At 36.6% G+C, this 24,373-nt stretch overlaps 4 protein-coding genes across 5 annotated transcripts; all 4 read right to left on the bottom strand.

The window, feature by feature from the left end:
• Positions 1-1,423: 1,423 nt before the first annotated feature.
• Positions 1,424-2,117, bottom strand: LOC140892225 (uncharacterized). The gene is made up of 2 exons (XM_073301042.1): positions 1,921-2,117; positions 1,424-1,819 (listed from the first exon to the last, which is right to left on the bottom strand). The coding sequence occupies exons 1-2, from the start codon at positions 2,072-2,074 to the stop codon at positions 1,671-1,673; spliced, it is 303 nt and encodes a 100-aa protein (XP_073157143.1). The 5' UTR covers positions 2,075-2,117; the 3' UTR covers positions 1,424-1,670.
• Positions 2,118-4,149: 2,032 nt separating this feature from the next.
• On the bottom strand, positions 4,150-8,035 carry LOC140890510 (zinc finger CCCH domain-containing protein 18-like). The gene is made up of 8 exons (XM_073298358.1): positions 7,847-8,035; positions 6,135-7,090; positions 5,882-6,049; positions 5,614-5,793; positions 5,386-5,462; positions 5,030-5,191; positions 4,833-4,923; positions 4,150-4,695 (listed from the first exon to the last, which is right to left on the bottom strand). Exons 2-8 carry the CDS (start codon positions 7,082-7,084, stop codon positions 4,623-4,625), a joined length of 1,701 nt encoding a protein of 566 aa, XP_073154459.1. The 5' UTR covers positions 7,085-7,090; positions 7,847-8,035; the 3' UTR covers positions 4,150-4,622.
• Positions 8,036-11,611: 3,576 nt separating this feature from the next.
• On the bottom strand, positions 11,612-17,536 carry LOC140887214 (putative DUF21 domain-containing protein At3g13070, chloroplastic). Of its 2 annotated transcripts, XM_073294319.1 has the most exons (15): positions 17,020-17,536; positions 16,837-16,944; positions 15,885-15,982; positions 15,710-15,803; positions 15,115-15,192; positions 14,879-14,982; positions 14,640-14,721; positions 14,255-14,394; positions 14,101-14,179; positions 13,931-13,994; positions 13,411-13,502; positions 13,215-13,280; positions 12,441-12,557; positions 12,118-12,297; positions 11,612-12,005 (listed from the first exon to the last, which is right to left on the bottom strand). In XM_073294319.1, exons 1-15 carry the CDS (start codon positions 17,431-17,433, stop codon positions 11,748-11,750), a joined length of 1,974 nt encoding a protein of 657 aa, XP_073150420.1. In that variant the 5' UTR covers positions 17,434-17,536; the 3' UTR covers positions 11,612-11,747. The 2 variants fall into 2 exon arrangements, with proteins under 2 accessions (XP_073150420.1, XP_073150419.1); XM_073294318.1 differs by having other exon boundaries at positions 16,837-17,536.
• Positions 17,537-17,907: 371 nt separating this feature from the next.
• LOC140886534 (ABC transporter C family member 3-like) lies at positions 17,908-23,911 on the bottom strand. The gene is made up of 10 exons (XM_073293139.1): positions 21,286-23,911; positions 21,123-21,209; positions 20,418-21,044; positions 20,145-20,309; positions 19,734-20,028; positions 19,434-19,648; positions 19,037-19,342; positions 18,888-18,951; positions 18,522-18,761; positions 17,908-18,303 (listed from the first exon to the last, which is right to left on the bottom strand). The coding sequence occupies exons 1-10, from the start codon at positions 23,686-23,688 to the stop codon at positions 18,173-18,175; spliced, it is 4,533 nt and encodes a 1,510-aa protein (XP_073149240.1). The 5' UTR covers positions 23,689-23,911; the 3' UTR covers positions 17,908-18,172.
• Between the last annotated feature and the right edge of the window lie 462 nt (positions 23,912-24,373).

A 24,373-nucleotide genomic window follows, 5' to 3' on the forward strand; every position in this document is an offset into this window, starting at 1 on the left:
CGGTGAAAGAAAGGAGCACAATGGGTGAAAGTTCATATCTAACACGCGGGGGAGGGGGGATGCATTGGTGTATGTTTAGATTCATCTGGAAGTTTGGAATATGATCTGAAGCAGATATTGCTCAATGGGTTGTGGATCCAGATACCTAACAATCCATTCGTATGATCTATAGATTATGCGTCATAGTATATGCAGATAGATGTAGGACTCACCATGCCAATTGAAACATAATAACAGATATCACTGAAGCATCGCCAGTAAAATCAAAGTAATACCCTATTAAATTGACCATGCTCAATTTAACTACTACATTTGATGTCACAACTTTCTTCTCCATGTATTCCTCCTATTCCTAACCCCTAACCACGTTAATTCTCGGAAAATTTTGTTGTGTGGTTCATGAGCTACTCTCAAAACACTTAGTGAGATCATGCTTCGTTTGAAGAAGTGACTCATTTGTTTCTTCAATATCTGGTACACTACCGAAGAAAATCCCTATTTCTTCCATTCCATCAACAATCGCATTTCTAGGGCGACGTACTGATGCAGTATTCTTTTATATGACTCCCAAGTATCCAGCAACTGCAAAAGGAGGAAAATGGAAACCTCTCTATCCATCCTTCAGTTTACACATAACACAACTCTTTTTGCCCATTTAGATATGTGATCAAAAGATGGCTTTTCAAGTTCTCATGTGCATTCCCTTCGGTCAGTGTTATGGAGTCTATCATGATTATAGATCCTATGGAATGTCCTGTGACATTCTAAATTGGCGAAGAACCCACTCAAGGTGAAGCATTTCAACAATATCATATAATATCAAAGATATTATATGTTCATAACTTGGTCAATTAAGATCGATGGCAATGATTAAAAAAAAGCTATATTCTCTTTATGGTTGGCGGTTGCCATGTAACCTAGTACTGATATTTGTTAATACAAGCTAACATCATGTTTGGTTTGCAGCAAGCAACAAGATGAAATCAATATGTACATTTCACTTACTCGACTCCATTAAATATTATCAAGAATGGTCTACTTAAATATTCATGACATCACTTGAAGTTTCTTTATGAGAATTCTGATTGGTGAGTACCTATCAAACAAATGAATAACATTGATCATCGTAATGGGTATATAGACATATGTGCAAATGGGGAAAATGGACTGGGGTTTTAAACTTAGAATCTGAAAACTGATATAAGCTCCTTGCTTAAACAAGTCTAAACAACACATATAAGCTCTTATTTACCAACAAATGCACAGACAAGGTTCCAACAACAGAAACAATGAAAGTACGCGGCCGAGCCAAATATATTAGAGCATCAAAGCACCATGAGATCACATAAGCAAAAAACAATGATCAGAGTTTAACAAGACCGATGCGACTATCCGCAGCAGCAGCTAATGGTGTTCGAATACGTTGGCCAAAATACTGTGCTAAGAACAAACAACAATTTCAACCCAAGAGATTCTGAGCATCCATCCGCATTCAGAAACCAGGACTAGTTATTAAGAGCATCATACAATTGATCCATTGCTTCTTACAGAACAAAGATTATATCAGAAAGGCCAACAGAGCCTGGTCTCTGAGCAGCAGTCCCACAAAACAGAAAGAGGGAAAATTTAATAGCACGTAATACAAAAAAAGGGAGAAGCCCCGAGGGGAATTACTTCTTGTACTTGGCAACCTCGCCATCGTTGGGGAAAAAACCCATGAGCCTGCCGGCAGAGTTCTGGTAAGCGTACATAAAACCTCCCATCAACCCAATCATACCTCCCGTCACCATCGATGGTCCCTTGATTCCGGGTTTAATCCCTAAACGACGTTCATCACCAAGGATATCGAAAAATCAGGAATTCACCCCACATTCTTCCAAGATCGATCTATTTAATCAGTGGGATAGAAAGGGAGAGTACCTGAGAGGTAGCCCACGACGACGGAGAAGCCGGTGATGGTGGAGAGGCGGAAGTAATCGAGGGTACTGAAGTTCGCGACAGTCTTGGTGAACGGAGGATTCCGATCGATCACCGGGTATTCGGGCTTCGCCGACGCAGTTATATCTGTATTCATTCTTCCTTCTTCCTCCTCCCTCAAATGCAAATGCCACTGTTTTGAGTTTCCCTGCTTCAGTCTTCGTTTTGGACGAGACGAAAAAATGGGCCTGGGCCTAACTGAGTGACTGTTCATGGGCCTTCTGTGGAAGTGGACCAGGGATGTCAACTGCCTAATGGGCTAACTTTTACTTCTAATTTAGCCCGACAATGCAGTTTAGCAAGTAGTCAAACAAGTCAACGAGAATTTCATAGCTTTTGGGCTTCATGTATATGTATAATGTATATATATATATATATTATAAAATGAAATTTAGATGGATAAGATAATTATGGTATCACAAAAAAGTGAATTCTCTACTTTTATTGAATCGGAATATAATACAAGTTGAATCACATGTTCTTATAATCGAATCAAATAATATAAAAATGGCACACGGTACCTACTACCTAGAGGTGCTTAATTTTAACAACCCAAAATATTTAAATCTCTGATTAATTATTATTTGTTAATATACAATGTTTAGCTTTTAATAATTTACGTAAACGGGGCTTTTTTTTAAGCAAAGTATATTATAATGTCTCTATTGCAATGTATATCTTCTCCGCTTAGATAGTTCATATTTAGTGAATGAAGAACTCAAAGTGCTTCTTATGAGCATTCCAAAACACTACCTTAGTCTTACTCGATGTTAGGCACCGACTTTTTGTTGATAATTGATTAAACTTTGATTATATTGATCGGGTTTACCCAATGTTCTTGCTGATTTCGATTGTATGGCCCAAATATGCTTGAAGTATTTTGTATATTGAATTATTCTGATCAATGAAATTTACATTTACTGATAAAAAACAAACAAAAAAGTGAAGTGGATGATTAGTCCCAATTTAGTGATATGGATTTAAATCAAAATATATCACCCCTAGTATCTAGAAAATACTCATCGGTCGGTTTGATTTCATTCGACTCTGAATAAATCAATGTTAAACAACCAATTACAACTAAGGAAATTGACACGACCTTCAAAAATGGGACTCGAATAGAACAAGCAACCAATAAATGTTGTCATCCGGCCAAGAATCCAATGCCCTTAAATTTATAATTTTAGGAAACCATTTGGAGTTGCTATCAAATGATGTGATGCGTGTGTCCATATAATTTTATTTGTTACAAGTTGCCGCCAACTAGAAATAAAGGCCACACGGTCTCTTATCCTTGTGTGATTTATGAAATCGACACAATGATTAACATGATTAGTTATATTATCTAAAAGACTTTTCAATCACAACAAACGATATTAGCACAATAAACATGTCTCAACTTATAACCAGCGCAACATACTATTTTTCTTTTTACCAACCTCTATAATAATAATAATAATAATGTATTTTAACACTTATCTCTAGTGCATATTATAATTTGAGAAGGTATATTATATGATATAAATTGATCAAATCTATTTTAACTTTGAAAGGTGAATATTACGTAAAGGTAACTTTTTTTATTAGTCGAGTCAGATCCATCTCCCAAAATTGACCTGTAAAACAAGAGTTTTTGTGTCATAAGTGAAACTAAGAGTTTTTGTGTCATAATTTTTTTCATTTAATAAGAGACGTGAGCATCAAATACACGAAACGTTGTGTTCATTATTCATTGTAATAAAATATTATTTATTGCTATAAGGCAAAACCAATTTCACCATTCACATGGTTACATTTCCTTTGAGCGTGTGGGGTCAAATTTCTCTTATTTTAGGTGATAACCTATCTTATAAAACCCACTAAAAATAGTCGACATATTTTATCAGATAAGGAATCATAAGAGCCAATCACTGACCATTTCTTCCCCACATGCGATGCATCATCAAGAATATATATGAAACATACGACATATATGCTAAAAAAATCACTAGCGGCATCAATTCCCTTGTACAAACACGTGCTTCAAACTTAATATATTTCAAGAAAATATGTGGTCGGAATTAATATTTGAGATTTGTACACCTTCATCATGTATTGGTCACCAAAATCAAGAAAATAATAATAATAATAATAATAATAATAATAATAATAATAATAATAATAATAATAATAATAATAATAATAATAATAATAAGATATGGGTATTGCAGCAAGATTATATACACATGAAGTACGAGGAAATACACCACTGAGAATAAGAGGTATAAATAGCCAGATTTTATATATACACACAAAACAGTTATTCAAATATGTACTATATACCGAGTACTTACTTTGATGATGATCATCCAAGTCCTAAACTCCTATTTTTTTCTTGCATCGACTAAAATTATCCAAAAACTAAAAACCTAAGAAACCACAAACTTTTCTTGCACGCAATTACTCTTATTTGTATTATCCATTATTTCCACCTTCCGATGTTCCAAGTATTGAAGAGGAAATCTCTTTGTCGTTCCTTCTCTACTAGTATATATTTGCAGCTAATTAACTTTTAATTAGTCAGCAAGTTGAATGAAAACTTTTGTTCTGTCAAACTATGATGTGGACTTCTCTAATGGGCAACTCTATAGCGTCGAGTTAGCAACCTATATGACCGCCGAAATACTGTTAACGACTGCAGATGCAAAGGGGCTATCCGGGAGATTCAGTCCTTGGGCGCTGCATGAACGAAAAACATAATACGGGAGTTAAATTTATCATGTGCTCCTATGAATAAGAAAGGTGAAATGATAAAATGAGAGCATGGATCTTGCCAGCCTATCAATGATATATCACTGCAAAGATTGACATGCTACCTGAGATTGTCATCGCTAGTCGAGCCAGTACTGTTCAGAACATCAAGCAGATAATTGTAGCATTCTGCAGAGTGAAACTTGGGATGCTGATCTGCCAAAGTTTTGATAAGGAAATTCTAATGTGAAATGAGTATGTTTTGCAGTAAAATGAACTGTATATCAAGTTAAGATTTGAATTAGATACGAGGCTAAAATACCTTCGGGGACTTTTGGCTTGTTTGTGGAATAACTCAAGTGAGACTGGTTGACCACAGGCTTGTGAGAAAACTGAAGTTGTGAGAGTCGCATTGTCTCAAGTTCAAGGGCATGTTCGCGTTCTTCCATTAGCTGTTTCCTAAATAACCTTGAAGATTCCCATCCTGTCAACAAAAATTCATATGAAAATGGTAAAAGACTGAGAAAACAAATGGATTAAACATGACGAGCCTATACGAAAAGCGTTTGAATTTTGATCCGACAGTGTACACTTCATCAAGGGAATGCTTATTCGCAAAAATGAATTGGTTTGATCCATCAGTAAAAGGTTTATCTCAAGGTATCACAAATATCTTACTCGCTTGAAGTTCAGGGTCGTAATCTATAGGGAGTGAGTGGTGATGGAACAGAGGGTCGAATTTGTCTATGTACTTCCTGCAATGACAATTAAAGCCAGTTATAATGTGAAGAGAAATGAAATAAGTAAACTTGTTGGCAGAGTTCAATGATCAGACATCACATTCTAGCCAATGGCTGTGAAGCAAAATTTTAAGAAATGATTTGAAAAAGCAGTTAGTATGCATACCTCTCAACAAGCTTTGATTTTTCTCGATACGGTTTAACGAGGACACGAGCTCCACAGACATAATGTGGATTTCCCTTCGACAATATTAGCTTCACCGTTTCCACATTCGCAAAGGTCACGAAACCAAACATCCGTTTCTGCTGGCAAGGAATCCTAACATCTTGAACCGGACCAAAGGTACTAAAATCGAAACCAATTGAATATTGATTATTTTTCATATTGCAGTTCAATAATATATATCTAATTGCCAAAATATAGATGGCATTACCTAAAATAACTTGAAACATCCTCCTCGGTGAAGGTGCTCTCAGCAGGAAACGTCATATAAATCTGTCGAGAACCAGAAACGATCTGGCCAGGGTCATTTCTCTCGTTTCTAAAATCCATATACTTTGGAGCATCTTCTGCCAGAACCACGGCATGCTGTCCATGAGGCCTAAAACAAATCAAAGAAACCAATTATTAGTTTATAGCATGCGGCAAATGCCAAATCATTAGCAGAAATGATAACCGAAATGTACCTATCAATCACCCGAATACTATTCTTCAGCCGTGTAAGAAGTTTAGTTAGACTATAACCGGCTTTGCCGTGTCTTTGGCTTTCAGTAAGATATCCTTCAGCTTGTAGACTTCTTCCATAGTGCTCATAGTACATCATTGGCAAGGAAGCGATCGAAACAGGGTTGCCTTTCCAAGATCTCAGAAGTTCTGCTATCTCAAATTCGAGTTTCTCCAGTGATCCAGGTATGAAATCTTGATCTTCACAATGAACTTCATAAGGCCTCGGACCAAACATATGGGGATATGTCTCAGGGTAAGATTCATCATGGACATACCTACAACTACTGCCATGTTTGCAAAATCCTTTGTTGAAATAATGACAAGTCTTAACCGGATAGTCCGCAAGGCTATGAGAATTCCTACTACCCCTAATACTCAGGTTGCTAAATGCACCTTCAGGACAATAGTAATCATGCAAAAAACCCGGCATTCGTGTTCTTGCCTTGACAACTGTTTCCGGGGCTTCCTCCAAACCTAACAACTGGTTTTGTAGACCATACTCTTCAGATATGGAATCATGGTATGGAGCAACTTTCATCACCATATTGTGAACTGGCTGTTGCTCAGAAGCTAACTGAGGATCCCAACACCTTCGAAACGGACCCGAAAATGGGTGCAGTGTAGGAGGCGAAAAGGCACTAAATTGAATGGGAGAATCCGATAAAGTGCTTGGATTGATAGTAGGAGAAATTGGGGGTGAAATCAGTGGTGTTGAGGCCAATAGAAGTGCATTTTTCGCCGTATTTATTAAGTTGTGGATTAAGGTATCTGGTCCTAATGCTAACCGAATCATTTCTTGATCAGGGAGGTCTTGCAAGTATACATATCCAATGATTTTCCTAGCAATATGCTCTGGTTCCAACTTCAAGATTCTGTCGTGGACAACCTTTGCAGCTTCGGATGAATCCATGAGTATCTACTTATTGGACACCAAAAAGGGGAAAAAATCAGTAAAATAATAAACTCTTTCAAACAAGTAAACCGAGAAACAAGCAGTGGTTTTTCTAACCAAAAATAACATAAGCACACATCAAAGATTGGGTTTTTCCCTTTACTTTCTTCTGTATTTGCTTTAAGTCATATGATGTCATGTTTTTCATGAGATTTGAAATTCTCTTGTAACCATAAAAGAAGAAAAGAACCAGAAAGTCATTAATCCAAAACCAGTAAATAACTGTAAATCAGATCTTCAACCACAAATCACATGCACTCAAAAAAAGTAATCCAAAACAAGATTCCCGCAGAGGAAATGCATTAAATTGAGTTAAATCTCCATATATTACGTTAGAATCATATAATCAGACTATTTTATTTTTATTTTTTTAAAAAAACATAATTTACACAAGTAAAAGAAATAAAAAAAACAACAGAGAAACTCACAACTCTCAAATCAAAATCCAAGAGATCCCAAATCACAAACAAACCCTTCTGGAAAAGGAAAAAAAACAAAAACTCAAAGAAAACCAAAGCTTAAAACATGAATAAACAACACCACACGCAGAATTTAGAAGTTATGACATGCAAATCCACCAGAAAAAAACCAATCTTTACACACACAAAAACACCCTTTTCGACACAACCCATGAGTGAAACAGGGTCAACTACAATACTATGGATAAATACAAGAATAATAGAACCAAGAATAATAGAACCAAGAAAAAATCCAACCCACCACTCTGAAACGTGGAAAAATAGGTCACAAAACAAGAAAAGATGATTCCAACTCCATCCCCGTTTCGAGAAAATCCTCGTCCTCTCTCACTCCAACCATTTCTTTCTTGTTCACTCTCCCCAACTCCATATGCAGAAACTTCACCGCATGAAGAAAGAGACACAATATTAATCCCACAAAGCAAAATGACAATATTTGATGTTTTTAAAGAGGCACTGTTGTAGTAGTTGAAATTGTCAAAGATTTGTGCAAGTTTTTAGTTATCTGCCTAGTCAAATGGAGTCTGTTAGTCATAGTTTATTAGTAACAATGTATTACGGTAAATAATTATCTTTACGATATTCGTTATTTATTGTTGCTAATTAGCCTATTTTCATGGTTCTTTTTCGTTGGTGTATTTCGGTATTTCCCATAAATGCTAATTGATTAAGGTAGTGTTTGCAACCTCCAAAAATAATTAATTATTGTGAAGAGAATCTTCATAATCACTTATTTTTAGAGGTTGCAAACACTATCTAATAAATGTGAGATGGCCGAAAACAAAACTCTTCTCTTTGTTTTATATTTTATTCCCCCACTTATTTTTACTTTTTTTCTAGCGATATCTAGGTTCTATTATGTTGGATTGTTAATAGTTGGGAATCATTTTTTTTGTAGTTGGGTCATCTTGTAAACTGCGCCTTTCAGATGTTCATTCCTGTGCGTAATGTGTGTTGATATCTTCCATATCGATTGGATTATTTTCCATCTTTAACAAGTTTTTAAGTTAAGTTAAATTCAAGTCCAACATAATTCCTCCACTCCTCACTTCAACAATTGTTTAACTACTCACTTCAACAATTGTTTATTTACTATAATTTAATTCAATATGCTTTTGATATTACATTGCATTGCATAACATTAAAAAAATGTGCAAACTTGTCGTTTTTATTCGGTGAAAAGGAAAAATCTTTTCAATTTCCAGCTAATGAGTGGTTAATTAATAATTGAGGAATAATGACAGCTTCAACTCTTGCTTCCAATATTGCCCTTCTCAAACACACAAACTCCCACCAGCATTAATTAGGTTGCCAATAAATAATTCGAAATTTCCAGTGTATTGGAGTGCGTTTCATTTATTAAATCACATATATAAATATAAAAAAAAACAATTAAAAAAACCAAGAAACATTGATGACTATGATTGGATATTTTATCTTTTACAGGGGGCAAGTCATTTGTATCGATAGCGTCATTTGACAACAATTTTCCTATCAAAAAAGACATCATCATACTATAGTGTCCACCACAAATAATTGTTAAAGCAACAACTATGTTTAGATTAGTTAATTAAAACGTGCCCACCTTAACTAGGTGGAATACATCTCTTTTGTTCGAGAATTTCCTTTCCTAAAATGTTGTAAAAATTATATATTCGAGTTTGCTATCTATATCTCATTTTAAATTTGAGACCATGATATAGTGGATGGATCGACGTAAATAAAATATATATGTTTAAAAGATGAATGAGGAAGGGGTGCATAATGGGAAAATGGACGCACTTGATACTTCAAATCGTACTACAGTTCACTCAAACAAGCAATGTTTGTACAAATTATTAAAAATCAAATGCACTGACACACACCGTACATCAAGAAAATAGGACAAAACATCCTACTAGTCAATTTTTGTAATTTTAAAAAATAATCAATATATTGTTTAAATCATTTATAGTGTTTGAGATGTAATTTATTGTCGATCTTTTTTTCAAAAAATAAATGAATCGAATGTTCTATAAATCTTTAATTTTATTTTATTCATACATGATGTTTAATGAATTTAATATTTAATAATCGTACAAACTAAACTTGTTTGAGTAATTCATAGTATAGTTTAGACTTTAGAACACCAAATATAGCAGACGATTTCGTGCCGAGAAATGGGGGGTTGGGGGACCGTTTCAAAGGGCGAGAAGGTGGGAGAAAAGCGGTTTCCTTCTTTTCAACGTTTAATAATCGGTTTTCTTTTTTAACTTTGGGAGGGAAAGAGATTTAAAACGTGGGGGGTAAAATGGTAAAATGGGTGTAAACAGATAGTGCAGTGCAGTTAAAATCCCTGCTATTCTTTGGGCTTCGCTTTTTGCCGTTACGGAACATCGGTGTTTGACTATTTTATGTACGACTCGGTGTTGTATGTGTACGTATTTTCACTTTGAGTTGGAATTTAATTCAAAATAGTTGAGGTACTCATATTAAATTAATTTTGTATATATTAATTAAAAAATAATATTTTCTAATAAGTTGAGTCGGATCGGTGGTATGTTAAAAATATCGGAAAAAATAAAGTGTTTTTGTTGGATAAGATATTTTATAAGTTTTTGTTTTTGTTTTAAAATCATGAAAAAAATTACGTTTATTAAACTAACGTCTTCTTGAGAATATTTGTCCCCATAAAGAAAAGCACTATAATATATTAATACTCAATAAACAACTTTTCCAGAATTTATCAGGATTTGCTTGATCTTATGTTATATATATATATATATATATTGAGAATCTTATGTTATATTTCATGTTACATAAACTTTGGTTTACTAGCAAAACAATAACCAATTATATCATGCATATCTTCTTTATTGTTTTCAAAAAGTTTCTTTTTTTTATTATTATTTTAATACAATTTAAAACTCCTCTAATTTAGCTATCCCAATGTAAACGTTTCATTCGTATATTAACATGTATTTGATTGATATTCATCTAATGCATCAAAACTTAATTAATTAAAATAATCTAATAAAGAATATTATAGCCAAGGGTCAATTTAATGAAAAATATTTTTTATGGTTAATTTCATTCTGTACACCCCATGTCCCCATTCACATGGTATAATAAATTACGGGAAGCGAGTTGACTTTTACTTATTCTTCTGATCACCTTTTTTACTCATACACATATTTGTGCAAATATTTAAATAGGCATGATTCTTGATTTAAATATAACCTCAATTGTCACAAAACACAAAGATCCCGGTGGAACGGTTATACTTATCAATTTTATGATTATCAATTTTATGAGATAAATTATTTATTTAACCGGACATGAAAAATTATTTATTTTTTTATGCAAAAAATATTATTTTTTATAACAAATATGCTTAAAGAATCGACCCATCTCACAGACACTCTTCTCAAAATAACAATGTGAGTTTAAGGGAATCACATGGAGGTATGTGTTTGTGTTGGGGACAAGACCTTATCCAAACAGGATTAGATTGATTGGGTGGTGGGATTGGAAGGATGACTGGACAGATAACAATCTGCTTCTTCCTTCGTTAAATCCAACAATAACAACACCACAATCCTATTCACTTTGTCGCCTCCCTATATTACATCTGATATTTTTTTCCGCATAACAAACAAAATGCCAAACACTTGACTGGAGATTCCATTAACACCAACCACTCTTTAACTGAATTTATTATTATTTTTTCTAATTTGATGGATATATTTTCCTAGAGAAACAATTCAAGTGGTACCCCCCATTTTCAATTGCTTAATTTAATAAATGTTAAATACAAAATCATATGAAAAAGTTTATGTCGCGACTTTCACTTAAAGAATGCTTGTGGCCAACTGGTCCTGAACAAATCAGGATGGTCCTAAACATACCATGTTGAACACAGTCTATGCATAATGTTATCCTAACAAGAGAGGGTAAGGACCCCAACTCATATCGAATTCGAAAATAATATTTAAACAGATTGTTAACTATAACTAAATAACGTGTATTTACCATTGAATATCAAATTCTCAACTACCTCGGACTCATGCCAAATGGGCATCATAGTCTTACAATGAAAAACTTTCCTCCATTTTTCATTTTATTATTCATGAAGGTTTGAAAGAATGGGTGGTTGAATACAGCTAATGTTTACTCGCTTCCTCAAAAGTGTCTTCTTTTACATTAACTACATATTTACCAGGAGAACCAAAGTCATCATCTGTTACCTGAAACTCGACACCATCAGCTTCCGTCTGATCTGTTTCTTCGTCGGTACTCCCTTTTGCTTTTGTAATCTTGGGAACCAAATGCATGAACCCTTTCGTCTCTAATGATGATTCATCATGGGCTATTCGTTCAAATCGAACAGAACTAACCTTTCTAGCATTCCCAGCTAGTATCTGAGCCAGTTATAAGACCGTTTTCATCTTAGAGAATTTAAGGTGCTTATGGTATGTAAGCTCCATCTTTGATTTCTAAGATGTTATGGAGTAGATATAGACAAGGCATTACCTCAAGCTTGAAGAGTTGACTCTTCTTGTTTTCATCTTGTCGGTCAGATTCTGTTACACTATAGTCTCCTTGTTCTTCTTGGTTTGCTCTTTCAAGCATCACTTGTATCGTCTCACCTGTCCTTGGGATGTATCCAAAAGCTTCACACACGAAGCCTGACACTGTTTCATACTGGTGACCCTGGATAAGCAAAACACAAACACAATAGAATTCCTTGAACAGAAAGATTTTCAATATTTCTGCACAAAATTGCAATGACTTCCGACTCAAAGAAGCAAAGGATGCAAGTCAACTCATGCAAAGCCAAAGGAGGATAGAAAGACCTCTGGCATTTTAATGTCAAGGTCTTCAGAAAGTTGGTCGATGGTTGTATTAGCATCCACATCATAAACACCCTCTGCACGCATGACAACGTAACCAGTTTTTTTCCTTATTTCCTCCTGCAATAAGTAATAAAGATTAAAACTATCCAGTATTAGGACAGGCTTCAATGCTCTTTCAAAATAACCAACTCTAAACTTATATTTTTAGCTTAGCAAATATAAACACAGGCTTTATCATAATTGGATACTAGATCTTTTGCTACCAACGAGATGATTCAAACTCGTGCCAGTATGTAATGCCTAGTGGGAAGAGCAAAACTTAGTGACAATATGTCGAGACTTGCTGACGTGCATTGATAATATACTCAGAATGATTTGTATTGACACTTGGCTCCAAAAGCATTTAAAGTTTTGAGAATAATGAATAATTGCAGATGATAATCCTTCACCACCAGTCAGGCTTTAAGAATTTTACTGCTGAGGGCATTCAGTAGGTTTCTCCCATAATCATAATGCAATAATACAAAAGTAAGAATCAAGGTGTTTTGAGTTGAAAAGCATTCAAGAGAAGAAGCTACTTTCACCAGCCACCAAAAACAGTACAACTATTATACACGTTGGTCAGCTCCATCACTACATTTCCAGACGGAAAATAAAGCTGCCAAAGATGGTGAAAGTTTATGAATGCTATTAGACAAGCACATGAGTGATATAGTAATAGTTATCAACCAAATTCAACACAAACAAACACAAAACATTACAAAGTGTCCTTACTTTTGAATCATTTTCATCAAAAATTTCACCAACAATTTCTTCGACAACGTCTTCAAGGGTCACTATCTATTGCAGCATAAAAGAAATGATAAATCAAATAAACAAGAATAAATCTAAGTTTTTTTCTGGAAAATTGACCAACAGATGTTGATCATAATACTTCAAAACATGTATATAAAGCTGAAGAATAGCTTACTCCAACAGTTCCACCGTATTCATTTAGAACTACAGCCATGTGCACCTTCCTGATGCGGAACTCTCTTAGAAGATTCCACACAGACATTGAATCTGCAACGTTGCATGAATTTTGTAGATTACTCGAGCTGCTCAAGTAAATCAAAAGCTATAAAACCACAGATCAAGACAAAAATAAAGACATTGTGCAACACTCATGATTGAGATTTGAGCAGTATTGTAATTTGAAAAACTAACATTTGGGTAGTGGTTGGAGCTTCAAAAATATAGAAGTGTCTTAAGAAATAATTGGCCGAGGGAAACTCGATCTTATTATCACTTCGGTCATATCATCAACATTGGGATATATTGTCTGATAGATTAAAAAGGGAACCCAGTGAATTCATGCAATGTTAAACTGCTGATATTTGTTGAATCCAGGTAGTTTTCTGAAATATATGGAATATTGAAATCATTTTAACTTTGGAATCTAGAATTCCCATTCAAATGTTAATATCATGATTAAAAAGCTTGGAGTTTACCAGGAACAAAGTATGCTGGTTTATGTGCCATGTCTCCCACGACTGAACATTCCAGAAGTTCCCCCTTCAAAACCAAATAGAATATCATTCTGCATGCTATGAGAATAAAGTGGCCGGTAAGAAAATATGAAAGAAACACATTTCGAAAAGATCATTAGAAAAGAATTGACCTTCTGCACATAATCCAGAAGATCCATCGCATATGCAATACCAACAATATTGTCAATGCGCTCCTCAAAGACGGGAACCCTGAAAGCAAGTGCACGTTTATTAGGTGGATCATAGCATGAAAAACAAGTCCCAAAAAAGAAAGGCAAGTACTACCTGGAATACTGATGATCAATCCATGAATTGTGGAAATCGACCAATGTTGCACTGGTATCAATAGCAATGACATTGACAAGAGGCGTCATCACCACTCGAACATGTGTATCTTTTATTTCTAATACATTTTCAATCATATCCTGTCAAAGATTATTCCAATAAACTCTTACATACAGCATTGTGAAAATGATATAGATTCATGTTTGAATGATACATTACATAGACTCCAACGATACAATATACAATTTCCTCAGCTCATAACAAGAAACATCACGTTTAAAGAGGACAAATTTTTATTTTTTTATACCATGGTTAACAAAGTGCTGTATCTTCATGTGCTAACAGCATTAGTTAATGGATAATTTTGCAAAACCCATTTAATCACCTGTTCTTCCTCCTCAATTGCCCCACTCAATTCTGCTCCTCGTAACATCAATTTCAGTTCTTCTTCAGTTACATAAGGCTCACTAATACATCAAAGAAATAGGTAAACAATATCGCAAAAACTGAAAATTATGTAGGATATGCAGCATCAGAGTTAAGAGACCATAATCATCACGTCCACACATAACAAATATCGTATATGTAAAACAGAAAACATTGGACGAGTCAAGAAAACAACACCTTCTTCCTTTCAAACCTAGCAGTTTCAACATCCCCATTGACAAAAATGTAGCGATTCTTCCTACAGGATATAGGACTAAAGAAAGCCACGCAACTGGCCTGACCTAATGGCATCAGAAAGCACACATCATTATATGTGTGTCTTGTATACACATATGGTACCATAAATGCCTTTATTTTACAGTCCTCGATAAAATAGGCATAATTCTCAAGCTGAGTGCCGGAAGATTACTTACCACAAACCTAGCAACCTCAGTGGCATTGTGAACAGCTATACTTTTTGGTGTTATCTCAGTGAGGAGCAAAACAGCAACCTGGGGTTATTGACAATTTCAGGCATATCAAGCTTGTTGGGGGAAAAACTGAACACTCATCACATGCCAAGAAGTCAAGGACTCAAGGTGAGATCAAGTTAAATTTTATGGCACAACATCATAGCAAAAAGAAACGAATAGAGGTTGAAGTTCTTAAAACATAGCTGTAGGGGAATTTTTACATTTTTATGGGAAAATATGACCGAAAGTCCACATAAATAACAAAAGATTAATTTGATTTCTTACTTTGAGGATGAAACCAATATAATGTTGACAAGTAGTGGCATTGTTTGTTAATGAACAAAATATCAGAAATGAAAATATGGCAAAATGCACGCATTCCAAGTTGTAAACACCAAGCATCTCTTTGTAGCCCACTGGCACAATGATGGCAAAACCAAGCATCATTAAAGAATTGTAGGGCCCTCAAGAGATTTGTCTTATTTTTAATGGATGAAAGCAAATTACTTAATCTCAGTCTAGAAGATCAGAAGTAACTGCACAAGTCTAGACATACTGTCATAACTCCAGTAGCAGCACTAACACCAGCTTCACCAAACATTTTTGTTGCAGCTTCAGTGACTAATGCCGTAGCACCAATATTTACAACTCTGAGCAAATTAAATATCTAAAATTAAACGATGGTTTATATTAAAAAAATAAACAGTCAACTTAACACAAAAGAGCAATACGTGGTGCCAATGAGGATAGTCGTCAAGAACCGAGTAACATCATTCCGCAGCATTTTGAAGACACCATTCTCAGACTCTTTTTCGGCCAATTCCCGCACCTGACATATTACAAACCTTTTAGATTAACTATATTTTAGTTCTTTAGATAAGCAAAATAGAAGCAGAATAAAAAACACTTTAAATTTCAATTAACATTTAAAATAGCCAAAAACCACAAAAGCCCAAAGAGAACACAAATGTCATAATGTTCATGCTTAAGAAATTACACTTCTTCCTAGCAATTAAATCACATCAATAAACTCAACTGAATGCTTCACCCTGACGAAAGCAGTGGATGATAAGAAGATCAAATACATCGAAACTACCCAAAAATATGTCAAGAGTAATTGAAATACATTAATGTCTGGAAAAAGGGTCACATTGTACTTCCATTACTTTGGATGTAATCTTTTCATGACCGTGTGTAGCCTCAGTTATTCATCAAGCCCATCAATTAGTTAATCGCAGATATTTGCAACACAAATAAAATCAATATTACCTATAAACAATAGCTAAGTTTTGGTAACAAGTAAACGACACAGAGCTTCACCTTTGATGAATGAGATCAATGTACCTAACAATTCGTTAACTTTTCAAAAATGGACAAATAGGCCTAGTTCAGTTTGTTTAAGCAGAGATACGATTTCATTTCAAATCATGTCAGGATATTGACTCACAGTCATAATGGTTTCCTATTTTTTGACAACAAAAACAATAACATAGCGGTTTCTGGGGAAGTCAAAACTGTATTAACACCTGCACACAGCAGTTGAAAGGAATATCTTTGCAGCATCAAGATGATTTGGCAAAAAGTACATTCAGATGTAAGCACAAAAGCATTAGCATTTGCTTAGACCGAACGAAATATAAAGGGAAATAATCATTAGCTCATCCGCAATCACAATTCCAATACCTTCCAAGGCCACAGAGTCGTAATCGAAGTCTCAGCCATGGAGAAAAACGCCGAGAGTCCCAAAAGAATGGCAAGAATCAAACCATGCTCTTTGACAAGCGTGAGAACCTGCAAAATGGTCGGCCATGAGCTCCTCAACATCAACCAACCCCGCTCCCAGACCCCATAACCAGAACTCCTAACCCCTTCCAGTGCCAACGCTCTTCGGCAACCCAATATCACAACCACCCCAATTGCTGCAGCCACAACCGCCAATCCTTTTCTCCCCCCAAAAAAAGCTGAAACATCCACATCATCACTCTCTTCATTAGCAAAACATCTAGTTTCCACGGTCCGTAAACACCATGGAGATTTTTTAGCTGAATTGAAAAGGAGGAAGCCAGAACTGTACGGCCGGGCACAAGTGATGCTACAACTGACAGTTTTGGGCAAGAATCTTGGGGACATTTTTAATCTAGGATTGCTGGTGAAGAAAAATGATGAATTCGAACTGTTAATGTATGCGGCCCGATTCACGAGCATGGTTCCAGGCATGGCCGCGGATGTTGAAGCTGCCTCCATGTAATTACAACTTCGTGAACAATAAAAATTAAGCATCGAACAAAAAAAGATTGCAACAATTAAAGAATAATCAGGCACATCCAGTCTAGGGTTTTATACGAGGTTTCAAGAGCTGAAATGCAGCAGATGACAAAGGCCATCTTCGTGCCGCAGAGCAGCTATTTTTGAGCTCCTGTACATTTTATATTTTTCTTTGAAATGACATATTTACCCCACGATAATATTATCGTTTTTTTTTGTTTTGTGTTTTGTCGTGGTAACTCGCTACGCAATAGCCTACAAATCATCGGTTAAATCGTATTAGGTAAGCTCTGTGTGCTTACGACAAATTAATCCAGAAAAATATTGACAGATCTTTCGTTACTAATCCAAAAAAAATATTGGTTGAATGAATCGAACACCTATCTTTAACAAACACTCGCATGTAATTTTCGATTAAACCGAAAGAGTATTATAGTAAAATCGAAATAAAATAAATAAATATTTTCAACATAATTAAGCATAGAAGATTTGATTCGTTATAGAATTTTTGGCAAAATTTATGGAAATTCTTGCTAGTGCTACAGAATAACAATAAGATGCCCCATTTCTTGAACTCGCCAATTCTTACACTTAGGCAGGAAAACTCAATGTCAACAACAATATTCGTACATGTGTTAAAGATTTTTCATTTTTTTCCCATGATAATTGTCACCCCAGAAGCAACAAACTTGAATTCTTGCATAAATATTTGGAAGACGCCATTTTATCATCATCATCAATATCATACGCTCCCTTATTCCTCGACATTTGTAAGATTTTCATGACTGGAAGTTGATCTCATGCTATATTCCGCGACAAGCTTCGAAAACGAAGATGACTTGTCCTCGAGCAACTTCCCGGGAGTATCGTACTCCTTCAAGAGTCCTGCACCAGAAAAATAAAATCAGTGAGCAAACACACCAAAAGGAGCTGCTGACAAAAGTTCCAAGATATAGATAGTATTTGAGAGACCTTCTAAGAAATACTTCTCGGGTTTTTCTTAATAAAAATAAAACTTCATCAAAATTTCAAAATTTTGTTAAAAAAAAGCTGAAAAGTGCTCGTAGAAGCGCTCCCAAACACTACCGTAGTAGTGCCCATACCGTGATCTAATAATGCTACGCGATCGCTGTCGAGAACCGACGTTATCCTATGCGCGATGGTTATCACGGTTGAGTTAGTGAAGTGCTGCTTGAGGGTCTGCTGGATCAGGTTATCCGTTGCTGTGTCGACTGATGCTGTGGCCTCGTCGAGCACGAGGACCTGGCTTTTCTTTAGCAGAACACGTCCCAGACAGACTAGTTGCCTCTGGCCAACGCTCCAGTTCTCTCCGTTTTCCGATACTGAAAAATGGTGGTTACAGTTCAAGAAACAAAGCATTTAGAATCAGGTGATCAAAATCACCACAAGCATTGGATTACTATTGAAGAAAATGGAAAATTTTGGACTAAGGTCGGTTTAAGACAAACCTGAGGAATCGAGCTTCCCTTCTTTTTTCCGGACATCATCTCCAAGCTGGCACTTGTCTAAAGCCTAAAGAGAAAGAAGACAAGAACTTAGTATTAATCAATCCATGGAGAAGGAAACACTTCCAACTATTCTATGTACGCCGACGCACCTCCCAAATCTGCTCATCTGTGTGTTCTTCAAGGGGGTCTAAGTTGCTTCGAATTGTGCCCTCAAACATGGTAGGATCTTGTGGTATTATGCTTAATCTAGATCGTAAGTCGTGCAATCCAATGGATGATATATCAATACCGTCGATCAGTATTTGCCCGCCGGCTGGATCAACAATGCGGAAGAGGGTCTGAATAAGAGTCGATTTACCACTTCCGGTCCTCCCAACTATGCCAGTCCTCTTCCCCCCGAAGAAAGTACATGTAAGGCCTCTCAAAACAAGAGGCAGGTGTGGAGCATATCGAACCTACAAGATAACGATCAGGTTATTTTCGGTCGATATAAATGAAGGATGATCGAGATGATGAACTTTTTACAAAAGAACACAGTGGATTCACCTGAAGATCTTGGATATTAACTTCTCCATTTGTCGGCCATTGGCTCGGTGGCCTGTTTGATTCTATGACAAGCGGGGGCTCACTTGGGATGGAAATGTACTGAAGTATTCTTTCAACTGATATGATCCTATTCTCCAACGTGCAAAAATTCCAAACCACCCATGCTTGTAACGTATTTAAATTAAGCCCATATGTTATTGCCAAACCAGCAACACCTGAAGAGAAGAGAAGAGAAGAGAAGATCAGTTCACAGTGCATGAATCTGCTGAATTTTCCATTTGATAAATTTGAAATACTCACTGGGATCAATTGTTCCCTCAGGAATTGAAATCAAGAAAACCAACGAAAAGGCAAAAGTAACTAGAGACAATACGTCCAATCGAATGCATAGCCACTCCATTGCACCAGCAGTGTGAAACTTTGGCCTAGAATATCCATCAATTAGTTTCATGCTAGTGTCCCTAAATCTTGGCTCCTGATCGAAGCTTCTAATCGTGCTTGACCCCGAGAGTGTCTCTGAAAAGTGCTGTATAACTGGAGCCTTGCACACCCCACATAATCGAGCCAGCTCCCGTGCTGAAGCTATGTAATATTTCTACAGAAGGACAAAATTTTGTTAACACAAGCCTTTTTTACAAATTGCGTTAACAGATACGATAACATAAATTTCATTTGATTGCAACATGAAACTTGAAGGCACGACAAAATTACCTGCAACCATATGCAAATACTGATGACAGGAACGAAAATGATAAAGACCTGCCATGCGACTTGAGACATGACAAAGATAATTCCAAGAAGCTGTATTATAGCGAAAGCAAATTGTCCAACCAGAGATGCCATGTTCAAATCCACCGTACTTTGGTCAGTTGATGCCTGTGCAAGAACAAAACTTAGTTGATAAATTTCTCCAAGCTAATTATGAATCAAAAGCATCGATCTCAAAGGAGTAAACACAACCAATTCAAACATATTAATCCTTACTCGGTTTAGAATTCTCCCGCTGGGAGTCGAATCAAAGAACGACATGGGGGCACGGAATATGCATTGATGCATAGTGTTGAATAGTTTCGTCGCGGTTTTGTAGCCTGCTGTCACAAGGAGCAAAGCTCTTGCAAAAACACAAAAAGAACTTAAAATCGACAATGCAACATAGACGAGGATGAGGGTGGAGCTCCCAACGGGAGAGGCCTCGTCCTTGGACACCGGGGTTGCCCAAGCCATCCAGTAATTACTTCCAATTTGAAGAGCCTGAAACAGAATCTGTGCCAGTAATATAAAGGGTACAAGAAGTCCACCATATGCCGTTGTAACATATTTCCAGTAAACAGCCAGTCCAACTCTTCCTTTCTCTCTTTCCTCTTCTTCCACAAGCTGTCCCCTTATCTCATCGCCACCATCGACTTTATCATTTCTGTTATTCTGAGATTCTTGTTTCTGCAGAACTTTCTTGGCATTGTCAGAGCTAACTTCTTCGGCATTGGATGTCACCCATGAATCAATGGCTGATAAAGCTTCTTCATGTGCACCAACAAGTTCCATGAAGTCGCTTCCGGATTTGAGAATGTCATTGTACTTTCCAGCTTGTTTAATTTTTCCATCTTTCATAACCTAGTGATAAATAAATTCAAATTTCATATGATCCAGATACAGTGTAACAATGCAACAAAATACAGACGAACGTCTTACCACAATGATGTCTGCTGCAGGCAAGAACTCAACTTGATGTGTAACATAGATAACTGTTTTCGAACCCAAAAGTCCAAGTATACATTCCTATAATCACAAACAGCAAAAACGATTACAACTATCGGTAACATAAATAGCAGAAACAGGCAAGTGTGATTCTTACATTGAACAGATGAGTTCCTGTGTGTGCATCGACAGCACTGAAGGGATCATCAAACAAATAGATGTCGGCATCCTGGTATAGAGCCCGAGCAATCTGTATCCTCTGCTTCTGTCCGCCACTCAAGTTGATTCCCCTCTCCCCAATAACAGTTTGATCGCCAAATGAAAGAATTTCCAGGTCTTTCTTCAGTGAACACGCTTCCAGGACCTTATTGTAAAGTTGTCTGTCCATTTCCTTGCCAAACAGTATGTTCTCTTCAATCTTTCCACTCTGTATCCAAGGCGACTGAGCGACATAGGCCTTTTTCCCTGCTAGCTTAACTATCCCCGATATTTTCGGCATTTCCCCTAATACACAGGAAAGTAAGCTCGACTTGCCAGAACCAACAGTGCCACAAATGGCTACCCTCATTCCCCGGGACACACTCAGATTAATATCTTTCAATGTCGGAATAGAAGATGATGCATCCCAGGCAAAGTTCCCATCAATTATCTCTATGGCTATATTCGAACTAGTACTAGGAAGCTTCTCAATAACATCAGCCTGCAAGTCGTCGAGGGAAAGAAATAATGAAATTCGGTCGAGGGAAACCTTGGTCTGAACAATCATGGATATGGTATCAGGAAGATTGTAGATAGGTTCTTGAAGTATTCTGAATGTTGCGAGAGCAGATAATATCTTCCCCGACTCAAGTGGGATTCCCATCACCATGCAAGCACCAAAAGTTATCACAGACACAAACGTAGGCGCACCCCAGAACACAACTGTCGTGACAGCTGAAGTATAAAGATATTTTCTCAACCACCCCGTTTCTCTTTTCCTAAGATCAAGAATTCTAGACAGAAACTTCAACTCCCAGGCTTGAAGTTTGAGAATTCTCATGTTCCTCAACACTTCAGAGGTCGACTTCATCCTGGCATCTTTAGATTTCATCAATTCATCCTGATATTTCTCTTGCAATTTCCCCAACGGAACATTAGCCAGCATCACCAATACAGTAGCAACAAGTGCCGCTACTGAAGCCAGGCCAACATTTCTATACAAGATTGCCAGAGCCAAACCAACTTGTATAATAACCATCCAGGGATCATGCATATACCAACCAAAGTCACCAATTCTCTCAGCATCAACTGACATAATATTTATGATCTCCCCAGTGGTACGCCCCTGCTTTGATAGGCAAGAAAGAGTCAATCCCTTGTTATATACCTTAGCAACTAATGCTGCCCTGGCCCTGTACCCTGCCTGCTGCACTGCAAAGAACCAGTGTCTCTGTGACAGACACTCGAATACCTTTGCAATAAAAAAGGCAGAGACCAACCAATAGCCCTGATTTTTGGAATTTCTATGGCCATTTAAGAACTGAACAAGATTATCAATGAGATATGGACCAACATATGAAGCCAATGTGTAGACAAGAACATAAACAGCAGACACTGCAATTTCCTTTCGAGTGGTAAAAACCAATCCCTTTACCAGCATAAATGTGGTGACTTTATTGCTTCCTCCACCCTCGGTCTCCAGCTTACTGTTAAATATTGGAAACGCCCCTCTAACAGTGTCCAAATGGGAAAGTTGAGGAACATCCTCAAGGTCCAGTGTTTTCTTATGGCCAAGAGCAATCAAAGGACCCATCCATGAGAAAGTAAAGAGACTAAAAATTCCAGCTTTGGCGTAAGGGGTCACAGTTTCATCACCTCTCGAAGGCTTGGTAGACTCCACACCGCTGCTGGCACTACCATTCAAAAGGGGTTCATGAAGGGCTGTTCCTTCATTCCCTTTCCCACCAAAAAATCCCACGTAACAGAAGTATACACTCGTTACAAAGGAAACAACGTCAGAGGCCCAAAACAGACTTGACAGAGCATGCTGCCTTTTGTAATAAAGTACGTCTATGACGAGGCAGTAGCAAGACACGGAGAAGTTAACCCCCCACCAAAGCCTCAAAACGAGTGGGTACTTGGTCTCACTGTCCATGATGCGGGCGCCCAAGAAAACAGACAGTGATGTCCAAGCAAGAGTCTTTGCCCCCAAATCCAATATAGTCACAACCTTTTCGTCAGACCAACCATTTGTATACCAATAAAAATGGTTCAATAAACATAAAGCAAGGTTGAACAACGAAAGACCCAGACAAGAAAACAGAGTTACTCTGTAATACAAGGGACCGGCAGGCTTAACATTGTGTTTCCGGCTTTCACCGTCACCGCTCCTTAATCTCCTACAAACCCATGAGACGCATACGAGCAGAAACAAAACCAGGTGCAAAGAGCCGGTGAAGACACGCAGGAAAACGGGATTGAGGAGAAAAGAACCCCCCATGTTAGCAAATGAAAAGGGGCGCGGCTGAGAAAGAAGAACATGAATATCCGTAAAGAAAGATGATGTTTGCGGAAAACCCATTACCCTATAGCTTTCAGAGGTAAAAGGGTTATGGTGCAACACAGATTGGTGTGTGTGTTTTCCACTCCCAAGTCAAAAGCGATACACGCTCATATTTCATAAATGATAGGTATTTATCACCGAAAAAGTGGATCCAAAATAATTGTTCTCGGCGAAAAGGGGCGTCAAGAGTCAGAGTTCCTTGGGTAATAGGTAAACGTGGTTGGCAAGACTTGGCAGACGGAGATGGCAAAGATATGAAAAATTGAAAACAATGGCAGCCCATCAAAACATCCTCCTTTAATATTTTCATTCAGGTTCTGCTACATGGACATGAAAAATTACATATTGCATTATGGTAGGGTTTGTAACTTGAGAATCTCCATATTTAAAAGATTTAATCACTAATTTGTTAAGAAAATCTCTATAATCATAATCACATATTTTCAAAAATACCTATATATTACACTTGAAATTACATAATTATTATACGTGTATTTTTGAAAGATTTTTTTTCAAATAAATTTGATGGATAATTTGGTACTCTCAAAGCGAATATGTAATCCAATGTGTAATACTATGTTTACATGTAGAATTTTAATTTTCCGTAAATATTATTATATTTATATCGTTCATTTGAAAATAAAAAAATTATCATGTTAAATAATAAATAATTTTCCTAACACAAATCAATTTTATGAGATAA

The sequence above is a fragment of the Henckelia pumila genome, chromosome 3 (assembly GCF_033568475.1).
Source record: "Henckelia pumila isolate YLH828 chromosome 3, ASM3356847v2, whole genome shotgun sequence".
Lineage (NCBI taxonomy): Eukaryota > Viridiplantae > Streptophyta > Magnoliopsida > Lamiales > Gesneriaceae > Henckelia > Henckelia pumila.

Excerpts from the sequence above, each read along its gene's own strand:
- LOC140886534 (XM_073293139.1), bottom strand. The coding sequence starts at position 23,688 with ATGGGTTTTCCGCAAACATCATCTTTCTTTACGGATATTCATGTTCTT. Across the intron at positions 21,210-21,285 it reads CAGGAACTCATCTGTTCAAT|GAATGTATACTTGGACTTTT; the intron begins GTAAGAATCACA and ends TTGTGATTATAG. Across the intron at positions 21,045-21,122 it reads CTGCAGCAGACATCATTGTG|GTTATGAAAGATGGAAAAAT; the intron begins GTAAGACGTTCG and ends ATTTATCACTAG.
- LOC140890510 (XM_073298358.1), bottom strand. The coding sequence starts at position 7,084 with ATGGATTCATCCGAAGCTGCAAAGGTTGTCCACGACAGAATCTTGAAG. Across the intron at positions 5,794-5,881 it reads GATGTTTCAAGTTATTTTAG|TACCTTTGGTCCGGTTCAAG; the intron begins GTAATGCCATCT and ends TTTCGATTTTAG. Across the intron at positions 4,924-5,029 it reads CAAGCCAAAAGTCCCCGAAG|ATCAGCATCCCAAGTTTCAC; the intron begins GTATTTTAGCCT and ends AAACTTTGGCAG.
- LOC140892225 (XM_073301042.1), bottom strand. The coding sequence starts at position 2,074 with ATGAATACAGATATAACTGCGTCGGCGAAGCCCGAATACCCGGTGATC. Across the intron at positions 1,820-1,920 it reads CGTCGTGGGCTACCTCTCAG|GGATTAAACCCGGAATCAAG; the intron begins GTACTCTCCCTT and ends AACGTCGTTTAG.
- LOC140887214 (XM_073294318.1), bottom strand. The coding sequence starts at position 17,433 with ATGCTTAATTTTTATTGTTCACGAAGTTGTAATTACATGGAGGCAGCT. Across the intron at positions 15,804-15,884 it reads ACTATCCTCATTGGCACCAC|AGTTGTAAATATTGGTGCTA; the intron begins GTATTGCTCTTT and ends TAATTTGCTCAG. Across the intron at positions 13,995-14,100 it reads TTCTGGATTATGTGCAGAAG|GGGGAACTTCTGGAATGTTC; the intron begins GTCAATTCTTTT and ends TTGGTTTTGAAG.